At 32.0% G+C, this 25523-nt stretch overlaps 2 protein-coding genes across 3 annotated transcripts; one reads left to right on the forward strand and one right to left on the reverse strand.

Annotated features, from left to right (window-relative positions):
- The first annotated feature begins 2030 nt into the window (after window positions 1-2030).
- LOC114307550 (D111/G-patch domain-containing protein) lies at window positions 2031-14281 on the forward strand. The gene is made up of 8 exons (XM_028252944.2): window positions 2031-2265; window positions 2914-2992; window positions 3560-3755; window positions 5845-5999; window positions 6247-6390; window positions 6508-6611; window positions 6758-6908; window positions 13966-14281. Exons 2-8 carry the CDS (start codon window positions 2924-2926, stop codon window positions 14041-14043), a joined length of 897 nt encoding a protein of 298 aa, XP_028108745.2. The 5' UTR covers window positions 2031-2265; window positions 2914-2923; the 3' UTR covers window positions 14044-14281.
- A 4373-nt stretch (window positions 14282-18654) lies between these two features.
- On the reverse strand, window positions 18655-25278 carry LOC114307551 (aspartic proteinase A1). Of its 2 annotated transcripts, none has more exons than XM_082914774.1 (14): window positions 24973-25278; window positions 23366-23723; window positions 23224-23284; window positions 22787-22881; window positions 22584-22696; window positions 22137-22305; window positions 22002-22041; window positions 21827-21891; window positions 21563-21676; window positions 21389-21453; window positions 20163-20316; window positions 19954-20073; window positions 19124-19212; window positions 18655-18934 (listed from the first exon to the last, which is right to left on the reverse strand). In XM_082914774.1, the coding sequence occupies exons 2-14, from the start codon at window positions 23708-23710 to the stop codon at window positions 18850-18852; spliced, it is 1515 nt and encodes a 504-aa protein (XP_082770900.1). In that variant the 5' UTR covers window positions 23711-23723; window positions 24973-25278; the 3' UTR covers window positions 18655-18849. The 2 variants fall into 2 exon arrangements, with proteins under 2 accessions (XP_082770900.1, XP_082770901.1); XM_082914775.1 differs by lacking the exon at window positions 24973-25278 and adding an exon at window positions 24806-24963.
- Between the last annotated feature and the right edge of the window lie 245 nt (window positions 25279-25523).

Genomic DNA, 25523 nt, shown 5'->3' on the forward strand with positions numbered 1-25523 from the left:
CAAATAAATAAACCTCGTGAATTTTGAAGATAGTATGGTTATTTTGCAGAATGATGTCCTTATGGACATATTATTTTGTGCAAACAAAATCCAAAATTAGATTTATCGCCTGAGTGCCCAAATTAATAATCGCAAAATTATTATTATTTTTTTATTAGAAAGAAATTTCTATTACTGAAGCCAAACGACACTTACAAAGAGGAATCCATCCAACCGATAAACTTACACCAAGTAAAGAAAAATCAGATCAAACAAACACACAGGTATAAAAACTAGGAAAAACTTCAGACGCATAACTCGTGCTCGTGCTCATATTACAAAGCAGAAGCCCAAACAATCGACCATAAAGCATGTTTGAAATAGATCATAGGTTACAACCACAAAGTAGGTAAGCCACAGAATAGCACTGATAGAATCCATAAAAAACACTCCCAAACCAAAAAAAGAAAAACCTGGAAAACCCAACCTCATACCCGGAGAAATAGTTGAATCTGTGGAGGCGACCAGATCCAAAAAATAATGTTTCTCATGTCAAAAAATTAACAAATTTTAAAATATATTTAGATTTGACTTATTACTAGGAGGAGAGATGTCTCAAGAGTGGGGTTGTTTGGAAAGTGCCAAATAAGCCATCTAATCTTTTGATTTTATTTTATTTTTTAAAATTTTTGAGACTTTTTTTTTTTAATTATGTCAAAATTTTTTAATTTTCTAAATATTCTTGTGTATACCAATCTAAAATTAGGAGGAAAAAATTGAGATCCCAAAAAATAAATAAATAAAAGCACCAAAATAAGTCAAAAAGTCTTCTTTTTTTTTTTTTTTGGTGGGAGTGGATTTTTTTTTTTTTTTTTGGTCTTTTCTCAATTTTTTTTAAATTAAAATTTTTAGTTCGTCTAGACAAGTAGAATTTAGACAACTAAAAAAAAATCACTAAAAATAAAAATAAGTCAATTAAACTTTATAAAATAAAGGTAAATTACAAATATGCTCCCTAAGATTTACTTAAAATATGAATTGACTAATGTGATTTAAGAAATTGCAAATACCTCCTTGTCATTTTTTTATTTAACAAAATTAACTGAAAAAATAAAATTATTAGCTACTCTCTTGTACAGTAATAAAATTACCTGAATTATTATTTGAAATAAATTTATAATATCATTAAAAACTGTTAATTGACTTTATGATTTATTAATAAAATGGACTATTTATTATAAAATTTGAAACTTCAAGGGGAGGGATGGAACCACATGTAATAATTTATATTTTAAACAAATCTAAAAGGATGTGTAATACATTGTAAATTCTTATCAAAGACTAGTATCATTTGATGATGTCATGTGAATCGCTTGAAACATGTAGGTCTCATTTGAAAACTAAATATTTTAGCCAAAAAAATAAAAAGTAATTATAAGTTGTCATTATAAATTGTCACGTCACTTTATCTATTTTTTTACACATTTTTTATAAAAAATTAAAAAATTATTAAAATAATATATCCCAACAAAAGTTTTGTAAGGAGATTGGAATAGTTACCATGAGACAAAAGATCTTCCACTCAGAAAAAGAAAAAAAAATAATCAGTGTGTTTGGTTTGAATTTTTTAGATTAAATTTTTTAAAAATTGAGTTTTTTGATTTTTTGTGTTTTTTTGTTTTTAGTGAATATTTTTAAAATTTTAAACATTTTTTTTACTTTTTTGTATGCACCTTACTTTAGATGTATCTAAAAAATATATAATTTGTGAAAAAATATTTTAAAAAATTAATAAATACAAAAAAAATACAAGTACTGAATTCTTGTATTTTTTTGTATTTTTGGTATTTAGTGAATTTTTAAAAGATTTTTTTTTATAATTTTTTTACTTTTTAAGTGTATTTATGTTAAATGTGTCTAAAAAATAAAAAAAAAATTGCTTAAAATATTAAAAAAAGTTAATAAAAACAAAAAATACAAAAAAATAAGAAAATAAAATTTTCTGAAAAATATTTTTTGAAAAATAGAAACGAGCGAGCTAACAAGCAAACAAACCCTCAAGACCCAATTGAATCCACGATCCGAGTCCGAATAATCCGACCCAAATATCTAACTGAACATGTGGGTAACTATATATACCCATCATCGCCCGACCCTGTTGGTTTCGATTCGAATCGATTCGATTCATTGATAGATCGAACGCAGAGAGGACTCTCAAGAGAGGACGAGAATAAGAGATCCAAAGCCAATTCATTTTCTCTCACTAGTCAAAGTTTCTTCAATCTGGTAATTTCATCAATCTATATTCATGTAAATATTGCATATATATGTGTTTGTGCAACATATTTGATAGATTATGTACATTAATTTTGATTCAGAAACCCTAGTTTGACCTCATGATGCCATTTCTAGAAAGGCCAGATCCAACTAATTAATCGTCTTTAATTGAGATTGAATTGGAAATCTGAGCTTAATCCAGAATAATTCATGATTTGTGTTTAAATTTAAGTTTTTGCTTCGCAGAAGAGTGTAATTCGTCGATTTATGTTTTCACTGTTGAATTTTGTGCAACTTAATGGAGATTGGTGTTTGATGCTTTGGATTTTCATTGACTCCTTGAAAAGGTTTAGCCTTTTTGCTTAAATTTTTTGTTTTTGGGTTATTTAGGGTATTCAAAATGGACTACAGATTTTGAATTTATGGTTAAGTTTTGTATTGGATGAACGGGTATCTTAAATTAGCATAGTAGTTGTGTTGACGGAATATTTTGTTGTTTTGCATAAAAATTGAATTAATAAAGATTTTAGATGTTTGTGTTTTGCACAGTTGAATTTTGTGCAACTTAATGAGATTGGTGTTTGGTGCTTTGGATTGTGATTGAATTCTTGAAAAGGTTTACCCTATACATAAATTTTTGATTTGTGGGTTATTTAGGGTATTCAAAATGGACTCCAGATGGTATGGTGGCAGACAAGAACCACGCTCTAGAGATAAAGGACAACAAAAAGTGGAGGTAAATATCCCTAGATGGATTTGGAACTAACTTCTTTAATAGTTTTGTTTCACCAGGAGTTTATTATTTGATTTGGAAAAGGAGCCTTCTACATAAATATTTACATGTCAAGATTATTTTCATTGAAATTGTTATGTGGGGAGAGACCAAGTGTAGTATATTAATGGCTGAGATTTACTGTGTGTTTTATCCATCTTTCTATGGTATTAATTTACTAAAAAACAAAATTTTTCGATGCCATGTCAAATGATTCATTATCGATCTATAATTTTCTTTTAGTATTGTGAAGTGTGATTGATGCTGTCATTAAAGGACAGATTCCATGATGCTAATCTTTCATTTGGAAGCTGAGAAAATTTCATCTGTAAGCTGTTAAATGAGCCCTCCTAGGTTGCATTACTAATTATATAGAGACTTGACTATCTATATTTTGTATTTCTCGTTGTGTACAATTAAGCATTTCAGATGCTAATATGCTTCAAGAGTACCATTTATTCATGAACACGTTACGAAATCATGGAATGATCCCAATCTGATGACACACTTATTCTGCATTTTATGTTATAGGCCAGTGATGAGGCTCTTCTTGAGGATCTTGCAGAGGATTTCCGCCTGCCAATTAATCACAGGCCAACAGAAAATGTAGATCTAGATAATGTGGAACAAGCATCATTGGACACACAGTTGACATCATCAAACATTGGCTTCAGGCTTCTCCAGAAAATGGGGTGGAAAGGGAAAGGTCTTGGGAAGGACGAGCAAGGTTTGTGGATTGGTGAAGTGCTAGTGATAATATATCATAATATCATATATTAGTCATTGTGTCTATATACTGTTTTCTAGTGATAACATATCATAATATCATATATTAGTCATTGTGTCTATACGCTGTTTTTAGCCTTTATAACTGCCTATTTATGATTTTAAAGCATGCTTTGATGGTTAATGTTTATTGGTTATATATGCATATCCATTTTACATTTGGAGATTTCTGCTGTATATAGTTGTCATATTATTGTTAATGCAAGTATAGATCTTTTATTTTCTTGTTCTTGCATTTTGAGTTTCAATATTCTTCATAATAATAAAGTTTGTTGCAAAAATGTTTGCCTCTTTGTGTTATTTTAGAAAAATGGCGCACAAGCAAAACTTTTTAATACAAAGTCTCATCTCATCTTGAATGATGTAGCAGTGTTGTGTCTGAAATTAGAGCCCAACTAATTAGTTGTTGTTTTTGAAATGATGAGACCACAGTGAGCCACATTATGCTGTATGAAATTTTTGTAATTGAGTTATGTTTGTACGGCATCATTACTCGTTGTCTATGAAGCACGGGTACGGGTACGAGTACTAGTACTAGTATTGGTACGAAATGGGTACGCTAATACAGTAAAATCCAAAAAAAGTAAGGTACGAGTACAGCTGGGTACGTTTATAAAAAAAATATTTATTTTTAATATGGAGTAATGCAAAAATTAATTAAATGGTTTAATTTGTTAAGATCCAACCTACAATTAAAATTTAATGCCAAAAGTAAAGGTATAAATCAAAATTAAATGTTATTATATTAAATAACTTACAAATCATTGTTTAATTTTCAAATAATGCTAAGCATAAAACTAAAAATAAAAAAGAATTCTAGTGAAACAAATTTTATCTCTGTAGTAGAAGAAAATATTATTTCAATCGAGGTATGATACGACTTGGGTATATACTAGGTACAACTGGATACCCCAAAAATTAAGAAGAAAAAATTTGGCTACGTTTTTCATATACCCTGTACGTATGCAGAAGCTCTGTTATTTGAATCGTACGATTCACGATTCGAATCATACAATTCGATTCGGTGGATAATTGATATGAACATGTTGTGTGAATCGCAAATAGCTATGAATTGTAAGTGAATCGGTGAACTTAGTGAATCGTGAGTCGATTTGATTCGCGTGAATTTTTTGGCTTTTTTTTTGGTTTTTTATTATTGGAAAATGGTTCACAAAACCTTTTTAAGGTCTTTAGGATTACTATATGCCATCTTTTGACTTTCTCCCTCCCATTTACTCTCAAATACTCAAACCTTAGCCGAAAAAAATAGACTCTCTCTACAATATTCTAGGCATACATACTCAATTTTATCTAAATACTTGCATTTGTGAAATGAATTTTTTTAAGGCAACAAAAAAGATTTTTGAAAAGATTCGAAGATTTTGGTTTTTTAACCTTGTAAATAGTTAAAAACATTGTTGTTAAGTTATTGTTACTTAGAAATTGAAAGTTTGTCTTTGTTTGCTTTCTTTATTAAGAATTGTTTATAAGAAATAGTTTCTAAAAACGAAACGGTGAAGTGGTACATGGGAACCCGTGTTAACTTCTTACCCAAACCACATGATCATCATTTAAAGCAATATTTTCATTGATTTAAGTCTAAATATTTCATATTTATTAGATATTTAATATCTAAGTGTGTACATATGTTTTTCTATGCAATTTAAAAAAGGTGGCCGGATCTTTACGATTCACCTTTCGCAATTCAGCACAATACCATTTCAATTCACGATTCAAATCCCGATTTGACAACTATGTGTAGAAGTACCATACGAAGTACCATACGCCATTAAGTATCCGGTACAAGTACGGCATGTTCGTCGAAGCAACCCATGCTTCATAGCTCGTTGTTTTAATTTTATTAGCCTCTCTCTGAAAATAAATGTAACCTCTAATCCACGGGGTAACAAAACCAAACGGCCTTGGTGTTTGGACATTCATGCTCACTAAAGCCATTCATGCTCACCTTTTCCATTTTTGCTCTTTTCTTGTTCTTATTTGATGTTTCTCTTTCTTTGTTTTGTGTGAAGGAATAATTGAGCCAATAAAATCTGGCATCAGGGATTCAAAATTAGGGGTTGGAAAACAAGAGCAAGATGATTTTTTTACTGCAGAAGAAAATATCCAGCGAAAAAAACTTGATATCGAGTTAGAGGAGACGGAGGAAATTGCAAAGAAGCGGGAGGTATGCCTTCAAATTTTAGTTAGCAGTTGCAAATATGTGCATGATTAGATAATATGAGGTTGATGCTTTACTTTTTGTGAAACCTATATCTAATAGCAGAAGGCAGCATATAGCTTATATGTGTGTCTTTTGATGGGAATGGTATATCATAAGGGAACATCAACTTTGGAAGGTCTTGAGAATTTCGTGCAGTTTTTATTACCTGGTGGCTTCTACTGCCTGCTTCCTGCACATTATGAAAATCCAGGTTATAGCAGAACGTGAGCAGAAAATTCAGACCGAGGTGAAAGAAATACGCAAGGTGTTTTATTGTGAGCTCTGCAACAAGCAATACAAATTGGCTGTGGAGTTTGAAGGTCACCTGAGCTCATATGACCACAACCACAAAAAGGTAAAGGGTCTTTTATGAGCAGATATAAATTTATTCACCTTTGGTTTGTTGCACTTGTATGCTTTTTTAAATTATGCCTTCACCATTCTTGCTAAGAAACTTCACTGGGTATTGCAGCGTTTTAAAGAGATGAGAGAAATGCATGGAACTAGCAGTCGTGATGACAGGCAGAAACGAGAACAACAACGCCAGGAGCGGGAGATGGCCAAGTTTGCTCAGATGTATGTATTTGTTCTGAACCTGGCTTTTTGAATATTTTTTATTTAAAATTGTGGATTGTTTATATTGATTTTCTTGTAGGTTGACTTAGCCATTGATGATCAATAATTTTTTTAAAATTTATTTTGCGTATTGTTATGCAAATTAGTGCCGATGCCCATAAACAGCAGCAAGAGCAACAAGATCAATCTGGAACTGCTATGGTTTCTACCACAACGAGAAGTGCTACTGCACTTGCTGATCAAGATCAGCGGAAGGCATTAAAGTTTGGTTTTTCCTCAAAAGGTGGCACATCCAAGGTACACGCATGTTGGATATATACTATTTAGTCTATATGGTGTATGATCCACCCAAAAAAAAAGTATTTTATATCTCTAATTGATTTGGCTTGCCCACAAGGCCATCATGGTTTGAAATTTCTCTGAGTCATCATGATATTTCGGTGATGGTATCCCCATATAGTCTGAAATATAATAGCAAAAATTTGAGAGATAACAGTGAAGTATCAGTTAAAAAATATCTGACATGTATTTGATTATATCATTGTTCTTTCTCAAAAAAATAAGCATCCTTTTTTTAGCCAATCTTAGTTGAAAATATCAGGAATGTTGTAAAAATATCACTAATATAATGAAAATATATTTTTATTATTAAGAAGTAAATATTTGTCAAAATATGTCAAATAAAATATTGAAAGTAAGGATGTCTAAAAACGGACACTTAAAATTCATCATAGTGATGATATCGCGCTTTTGTCAAGCCCTTTATTATCACTGGTACTTCTCTCTTTTCCCAAATTTCTATTATTTTAGGAACATTTCGGAGTTTCACTAGATGTCTTATGATTTTCATAGCACCAACGAGTCTATCAACCTTTCTGTATTATTCTGGTCCATGTCAGATGGTTGAGTATATTATGCCATGGTGCTAGTAGTGCCTTGTTTATACCTACGTTACACGGACTCTTCAGAATTTCGGAGGTACCCGTGTCGACACGACACAACACGGGTATGGGTGAGGGATACGGTACTTTACAAACGGATACGGCTATGTTCAAAAGAAACGAAAGAGAAGAGAGCAAGGTGAGAACTTGGTCACCGATCTATGTCAATCTGTATGTCTGTGTCAATCAACTTCCCGGTGTGTCGATCTGTGTCTCTTTGTCATCTTCTCTCCGTCTTCATCTGTGTTGATCTCCTCTTCTCTCTCTGTCGTCTCGTCTTCTCTCTATCTTCATCTCTCTCGTTCTCCTCTTCTCTCTCTCTCTCTCTCTCTCTGTCTTCTCTTCTTCTTCTTCATCGTCTTCTTCTTCCTCTTCTTCTTCTTCTCTCTCTCTTGATTTGTTCTCTCTCCCCCCTCCCTTTTTAACATATAATAAATAAATCATATATAATAAAAAAAATCTAATAAAATCTATAAAATAAATCATCTAATTTTTATTTTTATTTATTTTAACATATTTTATTCCTTATTTGTTATACTTTTCTTATTTATAATATATATATATGTCAATTAAAAATGAATTATATAAATAAATTAAAATATTATCAATAAAAATAATACATAAGATAAAAATATATATATATATTTAAAAAATAATTATTTACCGTATTCTCGTATCCATATCCAAATTTAGATCCATATTCACGTATTTTTAATTTTAAATTTTGAAGTGTCCGACTCCTAGATACGGACCTGCACCCGATACCCACACCCGAGTCCGCGTAAGATAGTTTAATACCAAGATCTAAATCAAGAGAAAAATATTGCGAGTTTTCTTTGCAAAATGAAAAAATTGAATAAGACACCCATGATAGTGGTGTGATTGAAAATCATAGCCGTGATGGCCACTACAATTATGTAACGGCTGTTACGGCACTATTATAGCCATTACACTAATGTTACAGTCGTTACACCTATGTTTTTAGCAGATTATGCATGTGTGACCATTTTTTCTCATATCTTTTTTTTCAATTGCTAACATCACACTAAAACCATATGGAATTGTTACGAAAATCTTAGTTCTAATAAATCCTTTCAATCTTGAAGTTCTACAAGATATGAATTGTTATCGAGGTCAGATGAGTTTATTTCTCCCCCATTTTTTTAAAGAAACTTATGTTACATTTTTTCACTTGACTCCGAGGTTGTGAAAATCGAGATCCTAAGTGAGATCGTTAGGAGGGACTCATGGATCGGATCGTAGAATCAGATCGAAGATCATAAGATTCTACTTTCAATAAAATGTTGCAGTTGTTACACCTTTGTTTTTAGCAGATTATGCATGTGTGTCCATTTTTTCTCATATTCTTTTTTTCAATTGCTAATATCGCACGAAAATCACATGGAATTGTTACGAAAATCTTAGTTCTAATAAATCCTTTCAATCTTGAAGTTCTATAAGATTTGAATTGTTAGATGAGATTATTTCTCTCCCATTTTTTTAAAGAAACGTATGTTACATTTTTTCACTAGACTCTAGGTTATTAAAATTGAGATCCTAAGTGGGATCGTTGGGAGGGACTCGTGGATCGGATCGTAGAATCGGATTGACATCGTAAGTAGAGGTGTCTGCGGTTCGGATTTGGACGATTTGCGTATCAGTTTGGACCCGTCTGCATCTATACGGTTTGGGGAAAAGTCACAACCCGCAACCGCTCGCAATGCGGTTTCGGTTTGTGTGGATAGGGTTCAGGGCTGTGCGGACAATTTGCGGATTGGATTTTTTTCCTCAAAAATTTATTTTTGAGCCTTTTTTTTTCTCCCAATTTTGTAAATATTTATTTTGGGCCCTTTTCCTCCCATTTTCTAAAATACTCAACATTAATAATTAATGAATTAAATTTAAAACTTATAAAATTAAAAACACAACAAAATCAATTCGTAACACAAACAAATCATTCAAAATTCTAAATCAAATTATAAACTAACACAAACACAAACACAAACACAAACACATATTGCAAAATCTTAAAGTAGAATTTCATATTCATTAAGGAATTTAAAATTCTAAATCACACTTCATCCGGGACTAAGTTCGGTTATGAAACAATAATAGTATGATCGGTGTTATTCAGTTTTAGTTGATATAATACTATTAGCAAATGCAATGCTAGAGTAAGTTCAAAGAATAAAGAGTTTTATTTTGGGCAAAAATATCTAGGTAGGATATAGAAATGAAATCAACGGTTAATATTTTTTTTTTAAAAAAGCGTGGGCGGGTTCTTGCGGGTACGGGTTAAACTCGCAACCCGCAAACATATCATATTCCAAACCGCATCCGCTCGCATTGTGTCTGTGAAACTATCCATTTGTATGCGAGTTAGGTGGGTTTTGCCGGTCGGGTAAATAGCTGCCCACCCGTAATCGTAAGATTCTACTTTCAGTCAAATGGAAACTTATGAATTATGATAATATATGTTACACAATTTTAAAAAGACTAAAGAAAAATGATAAATTTAATATAATGCTCTTTTTATGTTAATATAAATTGGAAGAGATGATTAAAAAAGGAGTTTGTAGTTAAATTTTTTATATAGATATACATATATATACATATATATAAGAAATAAATAATAAGAAAAAAAATTGTAGGATCGGAATCGTATTCTACACGATTTTATGAATAATCACTTTAAGATCCTACTAAATTTAAGATCTTAGTGTGATTCAAATCGTTTGGCCCAACTAAGATCGTAGGATTATAAGATCCAGATCGAAATTCTGATATTATTGAATTAGATTATTTGGCTTTTGCTTGTATTTGTTGAACAAAGCTTGAATATCATGCGATGTATTTTGCATTAATATGTTGGCATATTGCACTATGAATTTTTGTTTATGACCCTAGAAATATTAATATTTACATGTTTTATTTTTATTTATGTATTTATTATTATTGTTTCTTTTGTTTTTATTTTTTTGTGTGTGTGTGCATAACAAGGACAAGTTATTCATTAGTACAATCAATAAAACAAAGAAAATTAAATACATCCAGCAGAAGGAAAAATTTGCATAGCGATTTAAAACTTGTAAACAGTGTTTTAAAAGGCGCACCTAAGCGCAAGCTTAGGCTCGAGGCGCACTTGAGGTGCCTCAGACAGCTTGAGGCGAGGCACATTAAGAAAGGTGCATTTCAAGCGCTTGAGGCGTACACCTTAGGCTTAGGCGCAAGGCACACGCCTCATGCACTTCATTTAAAATTTTGCTCCATCTTTATTTTTTGTGTGTGTAACCATATGGAATTACAACCCTTTAATATAAAATGTAAACACATACTTTGAGTCCCAATTTTCATATAAAAAAAGCTCTAGGCATTAAGCAAAAACTTTAGGATTGCAAGATGGATATATGGCTTTGGAATTCCTTTCAATGTAATAAATTACAATAGTTTCGAGCCAATGATTGAAGCTATTAGGCAATTTGGTCCCGATTTAAAATTAAAATCACTAAGGTATGGTATGAGTTCCTTATCTAAAAAAAAAAATAAATCATGTTGATAAATTGATAAAGAAAGATAAATAATATAGGGCAAAGTAAGATTGAATCTTATTTTTGAGAAAATTTTGAAACGTCGAATGTTATTTTTCATAATTTTTTGAATATTGAACATCATTCTATATATATATATTTTTTTTTTTGAATTTCTAAGAATATTTGTTTTATTTTAAAAACTTTGCCTATATTAATATTTTGGTTATCCCTAATAACTTGCGCCTCACGCTTAAGCTCCAGGAGACCTTAGCGCCTCAATGTGCCTAGAGCTTTTTAAAACACTGCTTGTAAATATTAGTACATATATTATATCATGTTCAAAATTTAAGCAAGAACAACTAAAAAGCCTTTTTAACCTTATTAAATGTGATTATGAAATTAACGGTTAAATTTTTCTAAAATTATGCGAAGAAAAAAAAATCACAGCTTCAATAGCTGCCACCATTACTGTTACGGTGGCCGCCACCATTATTTACAACTTTTTGTGGTATTCTAAAACAGTAAATTGAGCTATGCAAAGCAATTCCAAAGGTTTTTTCCCAATATAATTTCTATAGGTTTCCTTAAAATAATAATAATAATAATAATCAAATATAATGAATTAAAATACAAGGCCATAGAAGTTTTGACTGGAAAAAAGGTCCAAAGTGGGTTGTAATACTTAGAAATGTGTTGCTACCTAATTAATGGAGAAATGTGAGAGAAGGCTTGCAACAAGGGACAATATTTATCCAAAGGGGGCAAATTGGTTTATTTTAATTGAGAAAGTCTTTCTAGATTATCCACTTTTTTTTTTTTTTAATGTCCTTCACCATTCACTGTTTAGTAGCAAGAACAGGATTACTCAAAAATGGTAGTACCCGTTTTGAAATTCACATTCTAAAACATGGTACACTTTCGTTCCAAAACAGATAATTTAGCTATGCCAACAATTTTCCATTATATTTTCTTAAAACTTCCTATGTGAGGAAAACAAAATAAAATATAATGAACGAAACTTTAGAGAGAATGGAGTTTTTGCATGATCAAATATAAAACAAGTGGACCATAATGCTTCTAGAATTGTGTTTTTACATGATTAATTTATTGGATGTCTAACTATTGAAATATAATTGGGATAGAGTTTTCTTGCCCATCCAAAAAGGTGTCATGGGATTTAGAGGGTGGAGGTGTTTACTAAGGCTTTATTGGGGAGGTGACTATGGAGGTTTGCTTCGGTGAATGATAGGTTGTTAGATTACTCTGCTTTAGTGCATAACCTATGATTTCGGAGGACATAGAGGAATGAGAAATTTAATATCACAAAGGCCTTTTTTTTTGGCTTGCTATACGAGACACAGGTTTCCATGAGGTGTATGGAGGCAGAGCTCCTAAGGTTGTACCTCCCCTTGAGGCAATTTTAACTATTGACAATATCAGGAAAAGATGCAAGGTGATGATGGAGTGTTGCATGTATATGCAAGCAAGAGAAAGTGTTAACCATCTTTTGCTCCATTGTTCGGTGGCTTCAGAGAGAATGGAGTTTTTGCATGATCAAATATAATGGAAAATATAATGAACAAAACTTTAGAGAGAATGGAGTTTTTGCATGATCAAATATAAAACAAGTGGACCATAATGCTTCTAGAATTGTGTTTTTACATGATTAATTTATTGGATGTCTAACTATTGAAATATAATTGGGATAGAGTTTTCTTGCCCATCCAAAAAGGTGTCATGGGATTTAGAGGGTGGAGGTGTTTAGTAAGGCTTTATTGTGGAGGTGACTATGGAGGTTTGCGTCGGTGAATGATAGGTTGTTAGATTATTCTGCTTTAGTGCATAACCTATGATTTCGGAGGACCTATGATTTCGGAGGACCTAGAGGAATGAGAAATTTAATATCACAAAGGCCTTTTTTTTTGGCTTGCTATATGAGACACAAGTTCTTTGAGGAGGTCAGGTCCCTTTTTTTTTGGCTTGCTATACGAGACACAGGTTTCCATGAGGTGTATGGAAGCAGAGCTCCTAAGGTTGTACCTCCCCTTGAGGCAATTTTAACTATTGACAATATCAGGAAAAGATGCAAGGTGATGATGGAGTGTTGCATGTATATGCAAGCAAGAGAAAGTGTTAACCATCTTTTGCTCCATTGTTCGGTGGCTTCAGCGCCCTGGAGTTTAGTTTGCTCAGTTTTTAGTATTGCTTGATGATGTCATCTTCAATGGGTGAGCTACTTGCTTCTAGAAGTTTTTGTTGCCCCCAAAGAAGTCAGATAGGAAGATATGGCAAAGTGCAGCTGTATGTGTTTTGTGGACGGTCTAGAGGGAATGTAATAGGACCCTGGAGATATTTACCTTAAACAATTTGAAAGGATTTTTTGGTTTTCGAAGTGTAGGGTTTAGGGAATGTAATAGCACTCGGGAGAATACCTTTGTGCAATTTGAAAGGATTTTTGGTTTTCAAAGTGCATAACTACCTCTCTGGGGCATCTTAGGCATCATGTAAAGATGGTGTTAATTAGGGTACATGTATTCCAGTCTCTTGGGTAGAAGCCATTGGCACTAAGGATTGGTTAATGAAAAGAATTCTGATGGAAATTGGAAATTATGAATTTCCCTCGAAACATTTTACAATCCCAGGAAACTTCGGTATTTAAAGCATGACGATACTGTCACATACAGGAAATCTTATCTTCCCTCCACTTTCCAGTGCTCTTATCTACGCAAAGAGTGTTTTACTTCAAATCAAAGTGAGCTTAGACCTATCTTTTTGTTTTCATGAGATATGATTGAATTGGAGGCAGTGTCATTGTTAACTATTGGTTAATGGATATCTTGTGTTTTCTAAGCTAAATGGTTTCTTTCTCTGCATGTTAAACAGAAATTGGTTGGTAATGCTGCAAAGAAGCCGAAAGTAGTGGTGGCGTCGGTTTTCAGCAATGATAGTGATGAAGAATAGTGATGATTACGAACACCCTTAATCTGGGATAACGATGATGTATCTTATGAGTGATTCCATTGCTTTATTTTCTTTTCTTTTTTTTTAACATTAAAAATTGTTACCTCTGCCCTTGGTTTTACACAATCATCATTGTTGTAGAATTTAGATTTCTTCTTTTGGTTTTTTTTACATGGGTTCTGTTGTTAAACAATATTTTAGTTGAGCATAAATAATTCAGGATGGTTACTGCATTGAAGAGCTTGTGCAAATTTGTTCAGTATGCTAATGCATTGTTAAACCAATGTATTTGTGACACCTCATATGATGTGTGAAAGTTGATACTCAGATTTGGTCACTGTAATTGATTTTCATGTGTTTCTAGATGTTTATAAGGGGTTGTTTGGGTGTCTTAAATAAGCGTATTTTTTGACTTTTTGGACTAAAAAGTTAAAGAAAAAAAAGATAGTTGTTTGAGATAATTTTTTGACTTTTTACGAAAAAATGTGTATTAAAAAATTATATAAATTAGTGTATAGAAAAAGATGGGATGGAATAGGTGGTGCGGTGGGCTGAATGCGGGGACAGCGTAGGAAGAGTAGAGGAAGGGGAGATGATTTTCTGTTTTTCGGGCATTGAATTGAAGGTGTTATTCGGCCTGTGGGGGTTCACTATGGGTCCCGTTTTGCTAATCAAAATTGTTCAATGTGTAGAACTCGTCGAATACTATATTCTTGTAAAAAATCACGTTGATTGGATATTGATAGCTATTTGATCGGATTAGTTTGTTTTCAACCTTTAACTATAACACTATCCATTTTATAAATTTTAACTGATTTAATCATATAGTTACCGATATTTGATTAATGTGATTTTTCTCAGGCATATAATAGTTAACGATTTCTACATATTGAACGGTTCAGATTATTAAAATAGGACCCGTGATGGATTCTTACGGGCCAAACAATACCAAGTTATTAGTGCACCTAAATAGAAGTTCTTTTCCGAAAAGTGAGCTCCGCATTTCTCACATCAGAGTTGTTTGAAAATTTGTTGTGTAGAATTACTTTTTTAATAATTTTTTTTTTTTTGAATAGTGGTAATTTTTTAATTTTTTTTTTTTTGATCCCACACCAAGCCTAAATATAAAATTGTAATGCATATCTACATTTAAAATAATAATAAGGGGTTGTTTGAGATGTCATAAATAAATACATTTTTTGACTTTTTTGACTAAAAAATTGAGGAAAAAAATATGATTGTTCGGATTAACTTTTTGACTTTTTATAAAAAAATGTGTATTAAAAATTGTATAAATTAGTGTGTAGGAAAAAATTATAATTGAAAGTTGTGCAGTCGTAATTTTTAATTTTTGATAAATAACAATAATTTTATAACTTTTTAAGTAACTTTTTAACTTCTAACTTTTTAATTTTTTTTTGCAACTCGTCAAACTTAATCTAAACAACCTTGAAATCATAGAAGAGAAGGTGTTTCTAGATCCATTGTCACTTCTAGAAACGGATGGAGGGTATTCTAGGGGTAACTTAAACAGCTAGCTAGATACACTTTTAACTTTGCAGGGGGATTGTGCCAAACACTGAGCAGTGAGGAGCTATTCTTCGAGTAGGGTGAGGCCCAAATCTATTTTAATAATTCGTATTATTTATTTTGTAAATTTTTTATTATATATCTTTTATTTAAATAAAAAAATTAAATCAATTTGAGAATTGTGACTTTCATTTTGTGAGGCTTTTTATGCTATTTTTAAAGACAAGTGATAAAATAAAAATATTATGGTTATTTAATCGACTTAATTTTTTTAATAAATGATATATATATATATATAAACGAATTACACCAACAGTCCTTATAGTTTAAGATTTATGTCATTTTGGTCCTTGATTTTTTAATTGTTACACATTTGATTCTAAATTTTGAATCTTGTTCTAAATAAAGACAATTGAAAGTACCATTACTTATCAGGAGCAAATTGTCAATTTGATAAAATATAAACAAATTTGACAAAAATAATTGTCAAAAAAATATTTTTGAATTTTTAAAAATTATTTATGCCCACTAAAGATAAAATTATGTAAAATAGATAAATTTTTAACACATTATTTATTTATTTATTTTACGAAATTAATTTTTATTATGTGTTTGGATAATGATCATGTAATGGGTGGTTGTTATCCTTTTAATGTGTAATTGATATATTTAATATATTAAATATTTTTAGTTCTGAATTTTTTGATTTAATGGATGGGAAATTTGGCTATAAATCTCTTTTACCTTCCTTTCATTGTTAAAAGGACTAAGAAAAAAATTATACTTTCTAAACCCCCTCATAATTATAAAGTCTTGCATAAAGGACAAATTTATTATTTAAATATTTTATATGACTATTATACCCACTCACTTCCCCACTCTCTTCCTTTCCACAGATGGCCTCTTCAAGAAGACCGGCGAGTTCTGCAACTTGTGCGGCATCGAAGCCGCCGTCATCACCTTCTCTAACGCCGGCAACACCTTCGCCTTCGGCAACCCCTCCATCGACTCCGTCCTCGACCGTTACCTCTCCATGACTTCATCATCCTCCAGAGCCTCCGCAAGCTTCTCTTCCCTCTTTCGATATAGGGTTTCAACTCAAATCTGTGCACCATGAACGATTCCGATCTCTAATCTCCCGAGATATATAGATATATATATCTATATATATGTGTGTGTTTGTGTGTTTTGATATTTGAATTCGAATATATATATATCTACATATTCCGATCTGTATATGTGTGTGTTTGTGTGTTTTGATATTTGAATTCGAATATATATATATCTACATATTCCGATCTGTAATATATCTATATATGTGTGTGTGTTTGTGTGTTTTGAGATTTGAATTCGAATATATAGATTTTTGAAAACTCAAAGTTTTAAAAATCTGAAAAATCTGTAAAATCTGAAAAATCTGAAGAATCGGGGTATGAAAAATTGAGATTTCTCTAAAATTTTCAGATTATAGCTTGATTCAAGGATTATAGGCATGATTCAATGTTTTTCAAAGTAAACATCGATTGATTCAAGGATTATAGGCCTGATTCAAAGCTCAAAGTTCCATCGATTTTTCAGAGTAAACATCAAATTTCATTTGATAGAACCAGAGTAAAATTTTACTCTGGTTCTATTGCTCTGTTTTTTTCATTTGACAGAACCAGAGTAAAATTTTACTTTTATACAGAGTAAAATTTTACTTTTAGCTTCAGAGTCTTACAGTTTACTTATTTTCAGAGTAAAATTTTACTTTTAGTTTCAGAGTGTAAAATTTTATTCTCATTCATAGTAAAATTTTACTTTTATACAGAGTAAAATTTTATACAGAGTAAAATTTTACTTTTAGCTTCAGAGTCTCACAATTTACTTATTTTTCAGAGTAAAATTTTACTTTTATACAGAGTAAAATTTTACTTTTAGTTTCAGAGTGTAAAATTTTACTCTTATTCAAAGTAAAATTTTACCCTGAAATACACAGTGAAGATGGCTTAATAGGAGAGCTGATAGATATGAGGGTAATATAGTAAAAGAAACAAGTTTTAAAATATTATGGGGTTTTGAAAGTACTTATATAATTCTTATCCTTTTGAAAGACAAATTAAATAGTGAGGGGGCTATCACCAAATCCCCCTTAATGGATTGGTTTAATAATGATATCAAAGTTGTCGCCATATTTGACTTTCAAAAAAATAAAAATTAATTTAATGAAAATAAAAACAACCACCAATTACATGATCTTCATCCAAATACATAATAAAAATTAATTTGATAAAATAAATAAATAAATAAATGTGTAAAAGATTTATTAATTTTACACAATTTTATCTTTAGTGAGTAGAAATAATTTTTAAAAATTCAAAAATATATTTTTGACATCTATTTTTATCAAATTAGTTTATATTTTATCAAATTAATGATTTTGTCCTTAAAATTGATCAATATTATCTTCAATTATCCTTATTTGAAATAAGATTTAAAATTCAAGATAAAATGTGTCACAATTAAAAAATCATTAATTGTTAGTAAAATTCACCCTACATACAAGGCTTTATTAAAATTAACAATTTAAATTAAGACTTGTGATCCAGTTCAAGAAAAATTGAGACTTACGATGGCGCACACAAACTCAACCCTTGCAGAGAACTTTTCTAAGAAAATTTTAAAACAACCCATGTTAGAAGAAATACAAAAGGAAGTATACAAAATTTTGAACACTATTTCCAAGGTAATTTTAAACTTCCTATTATTTTTGTTTCTAAAAATTGAAAAATAAACAATGATTCCAAACGCAGCTTAGGTTTGTAGCCCATTTATTTGTATCTGCAGATATAAATTTAATCCTTCTCCTGTATTAAATTATTTTTTTCAGTATTCAAATTCAAAATTATAGTTGAGTTTGGAAAAGCATAGCTATAAAAACATGTTTATATTCATTTTTCTTTATATAAAATAAAATAAAATAAAAACTCTTTTCTTGCTATGCTATGAATCTAATCAATGCATGACAAAATGATGTGGAGAACTCAAATGAATAATACACAAACACGTGGATTACAAATACTCTATAAAGGAAATGAGAAATTTTCTGCAAGGTACAAGACTGAAATAACATTTCATCTCCAAGCAACACATATTTACAAGCACAAAAGTCTCAACTCATTATGAATAGTCACATATAGAAAACCCATCACACGATTCACGTACACCATCTACAATCCATCGTAGTTCACAACATTACCAGACAAGTTTTTATGAGATAGATGACAGAGTGACTAACTAAGCAGATTCAGCAAAACCTAGTCGGAGGTTTCCGTAGTCGAATACTGTATGATACACTCCCATGAATACATCTCCAAGAATCCTGCATTCAGTGCAAATATACATATATATTTTAGCATGAGACACACAAAACAAAAGCCTCAGTGATTTATCTCAACAAAACACGAAATGTTGTTTGTCGTCGTATATATGATTTTGTTTATTGTTCCTTCGATTTCCATGGTTGCGGATTATGGGCATGAATTAGAAAAATCCAAGATAATAAACGTACCACAGAGGACCACGAGGTGGAGGCACATCCAAGGCAATAAACCCGCTGATGCAGATAGCAATATCTCCCTCTCCGGTTTTCAGAACATACTGAAATAAAGCGAGTAGTCATTGAGGTAAAAGAATGGGAAATTACTCTAAAAAATAGTCGTACCAAATGCACAAGGCTAACCAAGAAGGTAAATCTTGTGTGCGCTTTAAGTTTGCTTAAGTTTATTGTTAATTCTAGGATAGATCTACTTATTTAAGATGTTTTATTTTTCTCAACCACATATCAGAAGCAACTCAACCATCACGCCGCTTAGCCCATCACCTAAAGCCCTCAAGAAATCCTCAAAAATTCCTACTGTCAAAGGCCCTAATTTTTCAATGACCAAGTAAGATGAGGCCTTATTTTCATATTTAGCCTAATGTCTCAAAAAATATTGGCCCATTGCTGCCACATATATGAGCATGCTTCTTCTCAATATTATTGCTCCTTTAGTATTTCAAGCCACCAAAATTTACGATAACACATTTCCATATGAAAAGGTCAATTGTCATACCCAAATATTAGTGACCTATTGTCATACCCTATCAAACACCACTGTTGGCTTCTCTAAGTTTTTGAAGTTTCTGACACAATTTTCAAATTCAAACTTCTCAATACATTTTCCTCCATTTGAACTCTCAAAATGTTTCAATCAACCCATACCCAAATATTTCCAAATGTAAAATATATCATCATAAATGCTTTGTAAACTAACAACTAGTCTCTAGCTAGACTATAACAAATGAGAGAACAAAGAGTTTAGGCAAATTGAAAGCTTAAAGACAGTAATAAGATCAGACCTGTTCAGGAGTAAGGGTGAAATCTTTGCTTCCAATCGTGAATGTAACATTTGGCAGCTTTGACAGGCTATTGCAGTCGACTGCTGATTCTCCATTTGGACTTGGCAGGCTCTCGCACAGCTATTAAACATGAAAACCTTATGTCTAACATAGCAGAGAAACAACTATTTAGGCTTGTAAACAGAAGTTACATTTTGGTAGTAACTAACCTGATTCACATAATTGAACACGGTCTCCTTTGCTTCCTCTGCTTTTAGCTGGTTCTCGACCCAAACAACAAGCATCTCACAAGCAGTGCATAGAAGATCATCCCCGGGGGAAATTTTCTCATTGCTTTCTTCAACCACTGTCTTGATATTAGCACTGCAAAGAATTAGGTTCAGTATCAATTCAAGTCAAGCCCTAGCCAAAACTTCACATATACATTAAAGCACTCATGTAGTGTTTGGTTCACTAGAATGGAGTGGAATAGAATAATTGATTTCATCAAAATAATCATTCCTATGTTTGATTGACTAAAAAAAGTAATAAAAAATAAATTACAAATGAAATCATCATTCACTATAGTAAGGGAATGATCATTCCATATGAGAGCTTGAGGAATAAGAATTACATTCTAGTGAACCAAATAGAGCATTAGGTCTTAGAAGCCTCTAAGAATTATGAGAGGAAGTTCAGTAAACTTGATCAAAAGGGTTTTAAGAACTAGAAGGCACTTTCTCAAAGAAATGAGATACCCCCACGAATAATGATTTCGTGGAACCTATGGTTTTTTAGTGTGTGCTCAAAAACCAAGAAAGTGTTACAACCCTAATGTCCTACATAGGTTAAGTATGGGCTTGGCCACGCATATAAGCTCCTAAGCACCTTCCCGCCGGTTTTAAATGGTGAGTTCTACCCAAGAGGTTGCCTAATTTGGTATCAAAATAGTCACCATGTCAAGTATGGGATCGGATAGGTTGCTTGATTTAAATAACTTGGAATTGGGTCTGTTTGGTGCAGCTTCTAACAAGCTGAGAGTTAATAAATCATAAAGCAGAAGTTAAAAGTCTCTCCTCCTACATCCCATTGGATCAACTTTTTTCAACTTATTTAAGCTATTTGCAGTCTCATAAGTTGTAAGTACAAATTGCACCAAACTATCTGATACAGATTTCCAAAAAAACACACACACACACTATAAGCAGCTCCATAAGCTACACCAAGCAGCCCCATTATGTATGGCCATAGTGCTAAGTTGTTGAATACTGATAAGTGAGTAAAGCTTCCGAGTAAGGATGGCAAGTTCATAGCTCTTAGACACTCTCCCTTTGCAAGGCCCCTTTTCAGAGGCAAGTTCTACCCAAGGCTTCGTATAAGAAATTTATACCGGTTATGGTATGCACGACTGAGAAATGAAATTTTAGTAAAACAAAAGCACTAAGAACTTCCTAACCTTTCAGACTGAGCCCCCTTAAATAAGCACAAACCAATCTCTGAACATACTTTTCCAGGTCGTACCTGCATATCACAGTAGTAATCTCTTAAGGGCTTTTATTGAAATTAAAAAGAAAATAGACAAAAAAATAGTAAATAAATAAAGGGTAACAAGACTTGAAAAAGAACAGACCCCTGCAATTAGGAGATCCCATATCAATTCTCCATATTCGGAAACTATTTCTTTACATTCCATGCTCACTATTCCTTCTGCTCCAATAGCATGGTTGATTTCAGTGACGATAGTCTGAAATCGATGGGCAAATCAGAAATATTTATAAATAAATAAATAAATAAGGGAAACAAAAGAAAAAAGATGATTAATCCATCCTGAGGATCTTTGTGACCATTTCTTTTTTTTTTTGATAAATAATTGCCAAAAGTTAGAAGCACACACAGTTGGACCAGCAAGCAATGACGTTCCAGAATCCACAATAGCAGCACATCCACCGCTGCAATAACCTTGAAAAAAGAAAAGAAAAGGAAACAATAACTCAGTCTTTGACACAACATTTATTTTGCCCAAATTAATAACCTATTACCACTGGATTTACATATGCACAAAAAGTTACCTGTTGAATAATTTCCAATAAGGAAATCTTCCATTTCAAACTGAAAAATAAAGAAGACAAATACATCAAGTTAAAAAAAAAAATACATTGAAGCATGAAAAGTGTGTTGGAAACATTAAACTTTAGTCTTCACACCTGCCAGTAACCCTTTTGAGTAACGGGAACATAAGTATGCACCCCCTTGAAGTGCTTTGGATCAACACCACCAAAGACAAGCTCACCACCGTCTTTTGCATCTGGATCCCGATTAAGCCAAAAAGAAAAGACTTCCTCTTTTACAATACCTTGTTCCACCATATTGTACCTGCACTCTCATCATGAATCAGTATCCAAGACATTGGAAGTGTAGAAGAATGGAGGGGTTGGAGTACATATTTTCTGTCACAAAGATGAATAATTCATAAAGGGTCTTTGTTAATGCCATTAGGGCACATTAAGAAGGCTTAAAAAGATTGTACATTCTTTATTACACTCACTTTCAAGCAGAATGTGCAATCTTTTCAAGCTCTTTAACATGTATCCTAAGAGCACTAAATCCGTTTCGTAAAACAGTTAAGAGCAATAAATTTTACAAAGTAATACCAGACTGGCACTACATCCCCAACTGAGATTTCCTGGAAACCAAGCCCAAGTATTCCATCAAACTTCGCCACTACAAAAGTAAGACTTCCTTCTTTTGTAGCCTCCATGAAAACCTGAAAAAATTAAGCATGTGTGTCTATCACCAAAAGTAGTGAGTCAAAAACCAATTCCATATTAGATCTCAAAACAAAACAAGAACTCACTTGATCGTTGACCACAAGATCGCCGACTCCAACATTATCTTGACTAAGGAAGCCTTTAACTGATCCAGATCCATAATGTATTGCACAAGATTTTCCTGAATCGCAAATTAATAATAGATATTTAAGCATATTTCTTGTAATAATCTCTAAGGTTGTGTTTGGATCGTGGATTTGGGTAGGGGATTTGTGAAGGAAAAAGAAATTATACGCAAAAAGTGACAAAGATTTAGCTTCTATTTTTGTCACTTTTCCCTTTCCATTTCATTTCCCTCCACAAATTCCTACTCAACATGATCCAAACATAGCCCAAATGTCACAAGCTTTTCTTATGTCAAGCAACTTGTGAGTCGGAACTTGGTACTCAATAATGCCCAAACCAAGCATTTAGCAACATGATTAAAAAGAAAAAATAAAGACAAAAAGACTAAAAAATTTACCAATTTTGTGGTATGACTTGGACTTGGTGTGCTTGTACTTAGGATGCAATAAACAAGCAATCTGCACATAATTTTAATTTATTAGGTAATTCTTTAAGAAGAAAAATATGAGTTTGCAAAACTAAATATCAGAAGAACTCACAGAAAAAATGCATTTTGATGAGGGAACCCAGAGATTGGAACTGCCGGTATCAAATATGACAGTGAATTTCTGTGGTGGTGACCCAATACTAATCTCTCCATAGTATTGGGCATCCATATAGTTTTTGAGAGAAATTATGTCAACATCAGATTCATGTGAACGCATACTATTCAAGCCCTTCCCTTGTTTGCCTTGCGATCTTGCCATCTTGGCAGCCTTAATGCCATGAAGATCCACAGGCTGTTTCTTCAAACCAATTCTCAGTAAACCATCAGAGGAAGAGTGAACTACAGCGCATGTCAAAAACAGTAAACTGAGAGCGCCCAAAAGATAGTTGTGCTTCATTTTAGAGAATGCCCTGGTTCAATAATGAACAAAAGGTAAGTTCAAGGGACCTTTGGCATGCATGGCAAGCAAGCAATTGTGGAAAATACGGAAGAAACCAATGGCACGTTGTTGCTAGTGTCGAACATTAAAAAAAATAAATAGATTAAGAGCACACATAAATACACTTTTGATAAACCAGTAGTCAATTTTGAGATAAAAGATAATGAGAAGAGAACTCAAATGTTTGACAGTCTTAGTTGTCACCAAAGGCTATTTATTAGGTAACAACAAGCTTATAGAATATATTGGCTCAAAAAAATCATTTGTATTAGTCTCCCTGTCTTTTATGGACACACTCAAACCCCAATTGAACTTGCAATACTAAATTGGCCACAGTAACACTCTCAATTAAACTCCTAACTGCTGACCACTAAGTTCACTTTCTTGCTTCTATTATTAATTGAGGGGAAAAAAGGTGGTTATTTATCATGCTAAGATTTACATATATTTTCATGAAGCTGTGCGGAAATGAAAAGAACCCCTTTAGGATCTTTCACATTTGAAATCAGTTTTTATATATTTTCATAATAACTTTGTTTGAGATTTCAAAATATAGACCAAAAGAGGGTAATTCGAGTAGGAAGAGCCACTAAAAAAGCAATGGTTGGAGTACAAATTGCAGTTGGGACTAGGTATCTTCCAAAGAAATTCATGATTCCTCAGTATGATGTGATCAAGAGAATTCAAGAAAATACAGAACTCAATATCAGATTGGCAGAAGAAGAGAACAATATCAAGGGTTTCATATCAATTAGAGCTATATTTCTACCCTGTACATACAAACCCATTCAAGAAAATTTGAAGAACATATACAGTACATAAAAGCCAAAAGATTTGCCAAAAAAAATATCAAACCCATATCCAAAAAATGAAACTATTACAATCATAGCACATTTTTATGCAAAACTATACCTACATACAGTCACACGTACACTCCAAATTAGAAAGATGAAATGGGTATATGAAAAAACACCATAGAAACCCCTAATCTCAGATGATATTTCAACCAAAAAGTAAACAAGAAAACTAGCAAAAAGCAAAAGATCACCATACAAGCTAAAGGGTGGTGACAAACAGAAAGAAAACAAGAAAATCAAGAACAGATCATAATCCAGAGGTCACTGATGACTGATAATGAAAAAGATTGTGATCACCATGTAAAAATTGTTTGTAAGGATTGTTCAAGATGATAAAAAGACAAAAAGGACTAGAAGTCAAACCTATAGTTGAGCTCAAAGAAGGAAGATGTAGATGGTGCAAGAGGCTTTGGAATTGTAAACCCAGAGATAGGGGGTAGATGAACATGGGAGATATTTATGGAGAGAGAGACATTTTAATACACACTACTCTTTACTTTGTCTTTGTCTTTGTCTTTGATCAAATTAATAATTTTGGAGTGAGAAAAATTATTATTGAGGTTTTTTCTGACTGCTTGACCACGCGCGTTTACCATAAAAAAATAAAATAAAATAAGCGTTTTTTGGTAATGGGATAGGGAACATGAGCTTTTTACATAATTGCAAGGTAAATGACACTTTACTTTTCTTAAAGTTTTATTCATTTTTTACTTTGATTTTTTAAGTTTCATTTTTTAAAAAATTATTAAAAAGTCTTATTTATCAATCTATTATTCCATTTGGTCCCATATTTATTCTCTTGGATTGACAAGTCATGTTTGATATGTTTTGTGGACAATCAGGTCCCGTTTTAAATTTATGTGATGTATGTGTGGACGAGTTTGACTCTCTTTTATTTTTTCTTTTTACAGATG

Source organism: Camellia sinensis, chromosome 2, assembly GCF_055761805.1.
Source record: "Camellia sinensis isolate YWXY chromosome 2, ASM5576180v1, whole genome shotgun sequence".
Classification (NCBI taxonomy): Eukaryota; Viridiplantae; Streptophyta; class Magnoliopsida; order Ericales; family Theaceae; genus Camellia; species Camellia sinensis.

Bases quoted from the DNA above. Each gene is read 5' to 3' on its own strand.
- LOC114307550 (XM_028252944.2), top strand. From the start codon at position 2,924: ATGGACTCCAGATGGTATGGTGGCAGACAAGAACCACGCTCTAGAGAT. The intron at 2,993-3,559 runs GTAAATATCCCT...TTTATGTTATAG, and splicing joins AAGGACAACAAAAAGTGGAG to GCCAGTGATGAGGCTCTTCT. The intron at 3,756-5,844 runs GTTTGTGGATTG...TTTTGTGTGAAG, and splicing joins TCTTGGGAAGGACGAGCAAG to GAATAATTGAGCCAATAAAA.
- LOC114307551 (XM_082914774.1), bottom strand. From the start codon at position 23,710: ATGAAGCACAACTATCTTTTGGGCGCTCTCAGTTTACTGTTTTTGACA. The intron at 22,306-22,583 runs GTATTACTTTGT...ATGAGAGTGCAG, and splicing joins GGGGATGTAGTGCCAGTCTG to GTACAATATGGTGGAACAAG. The intron at 21,892-22,001 runs GTAACTTTTTGT...TCTTTTTTCAAG, and splicing joins TATTGGAAATTATTCAACAG to GTTATTGCAGCGGTGGATGT.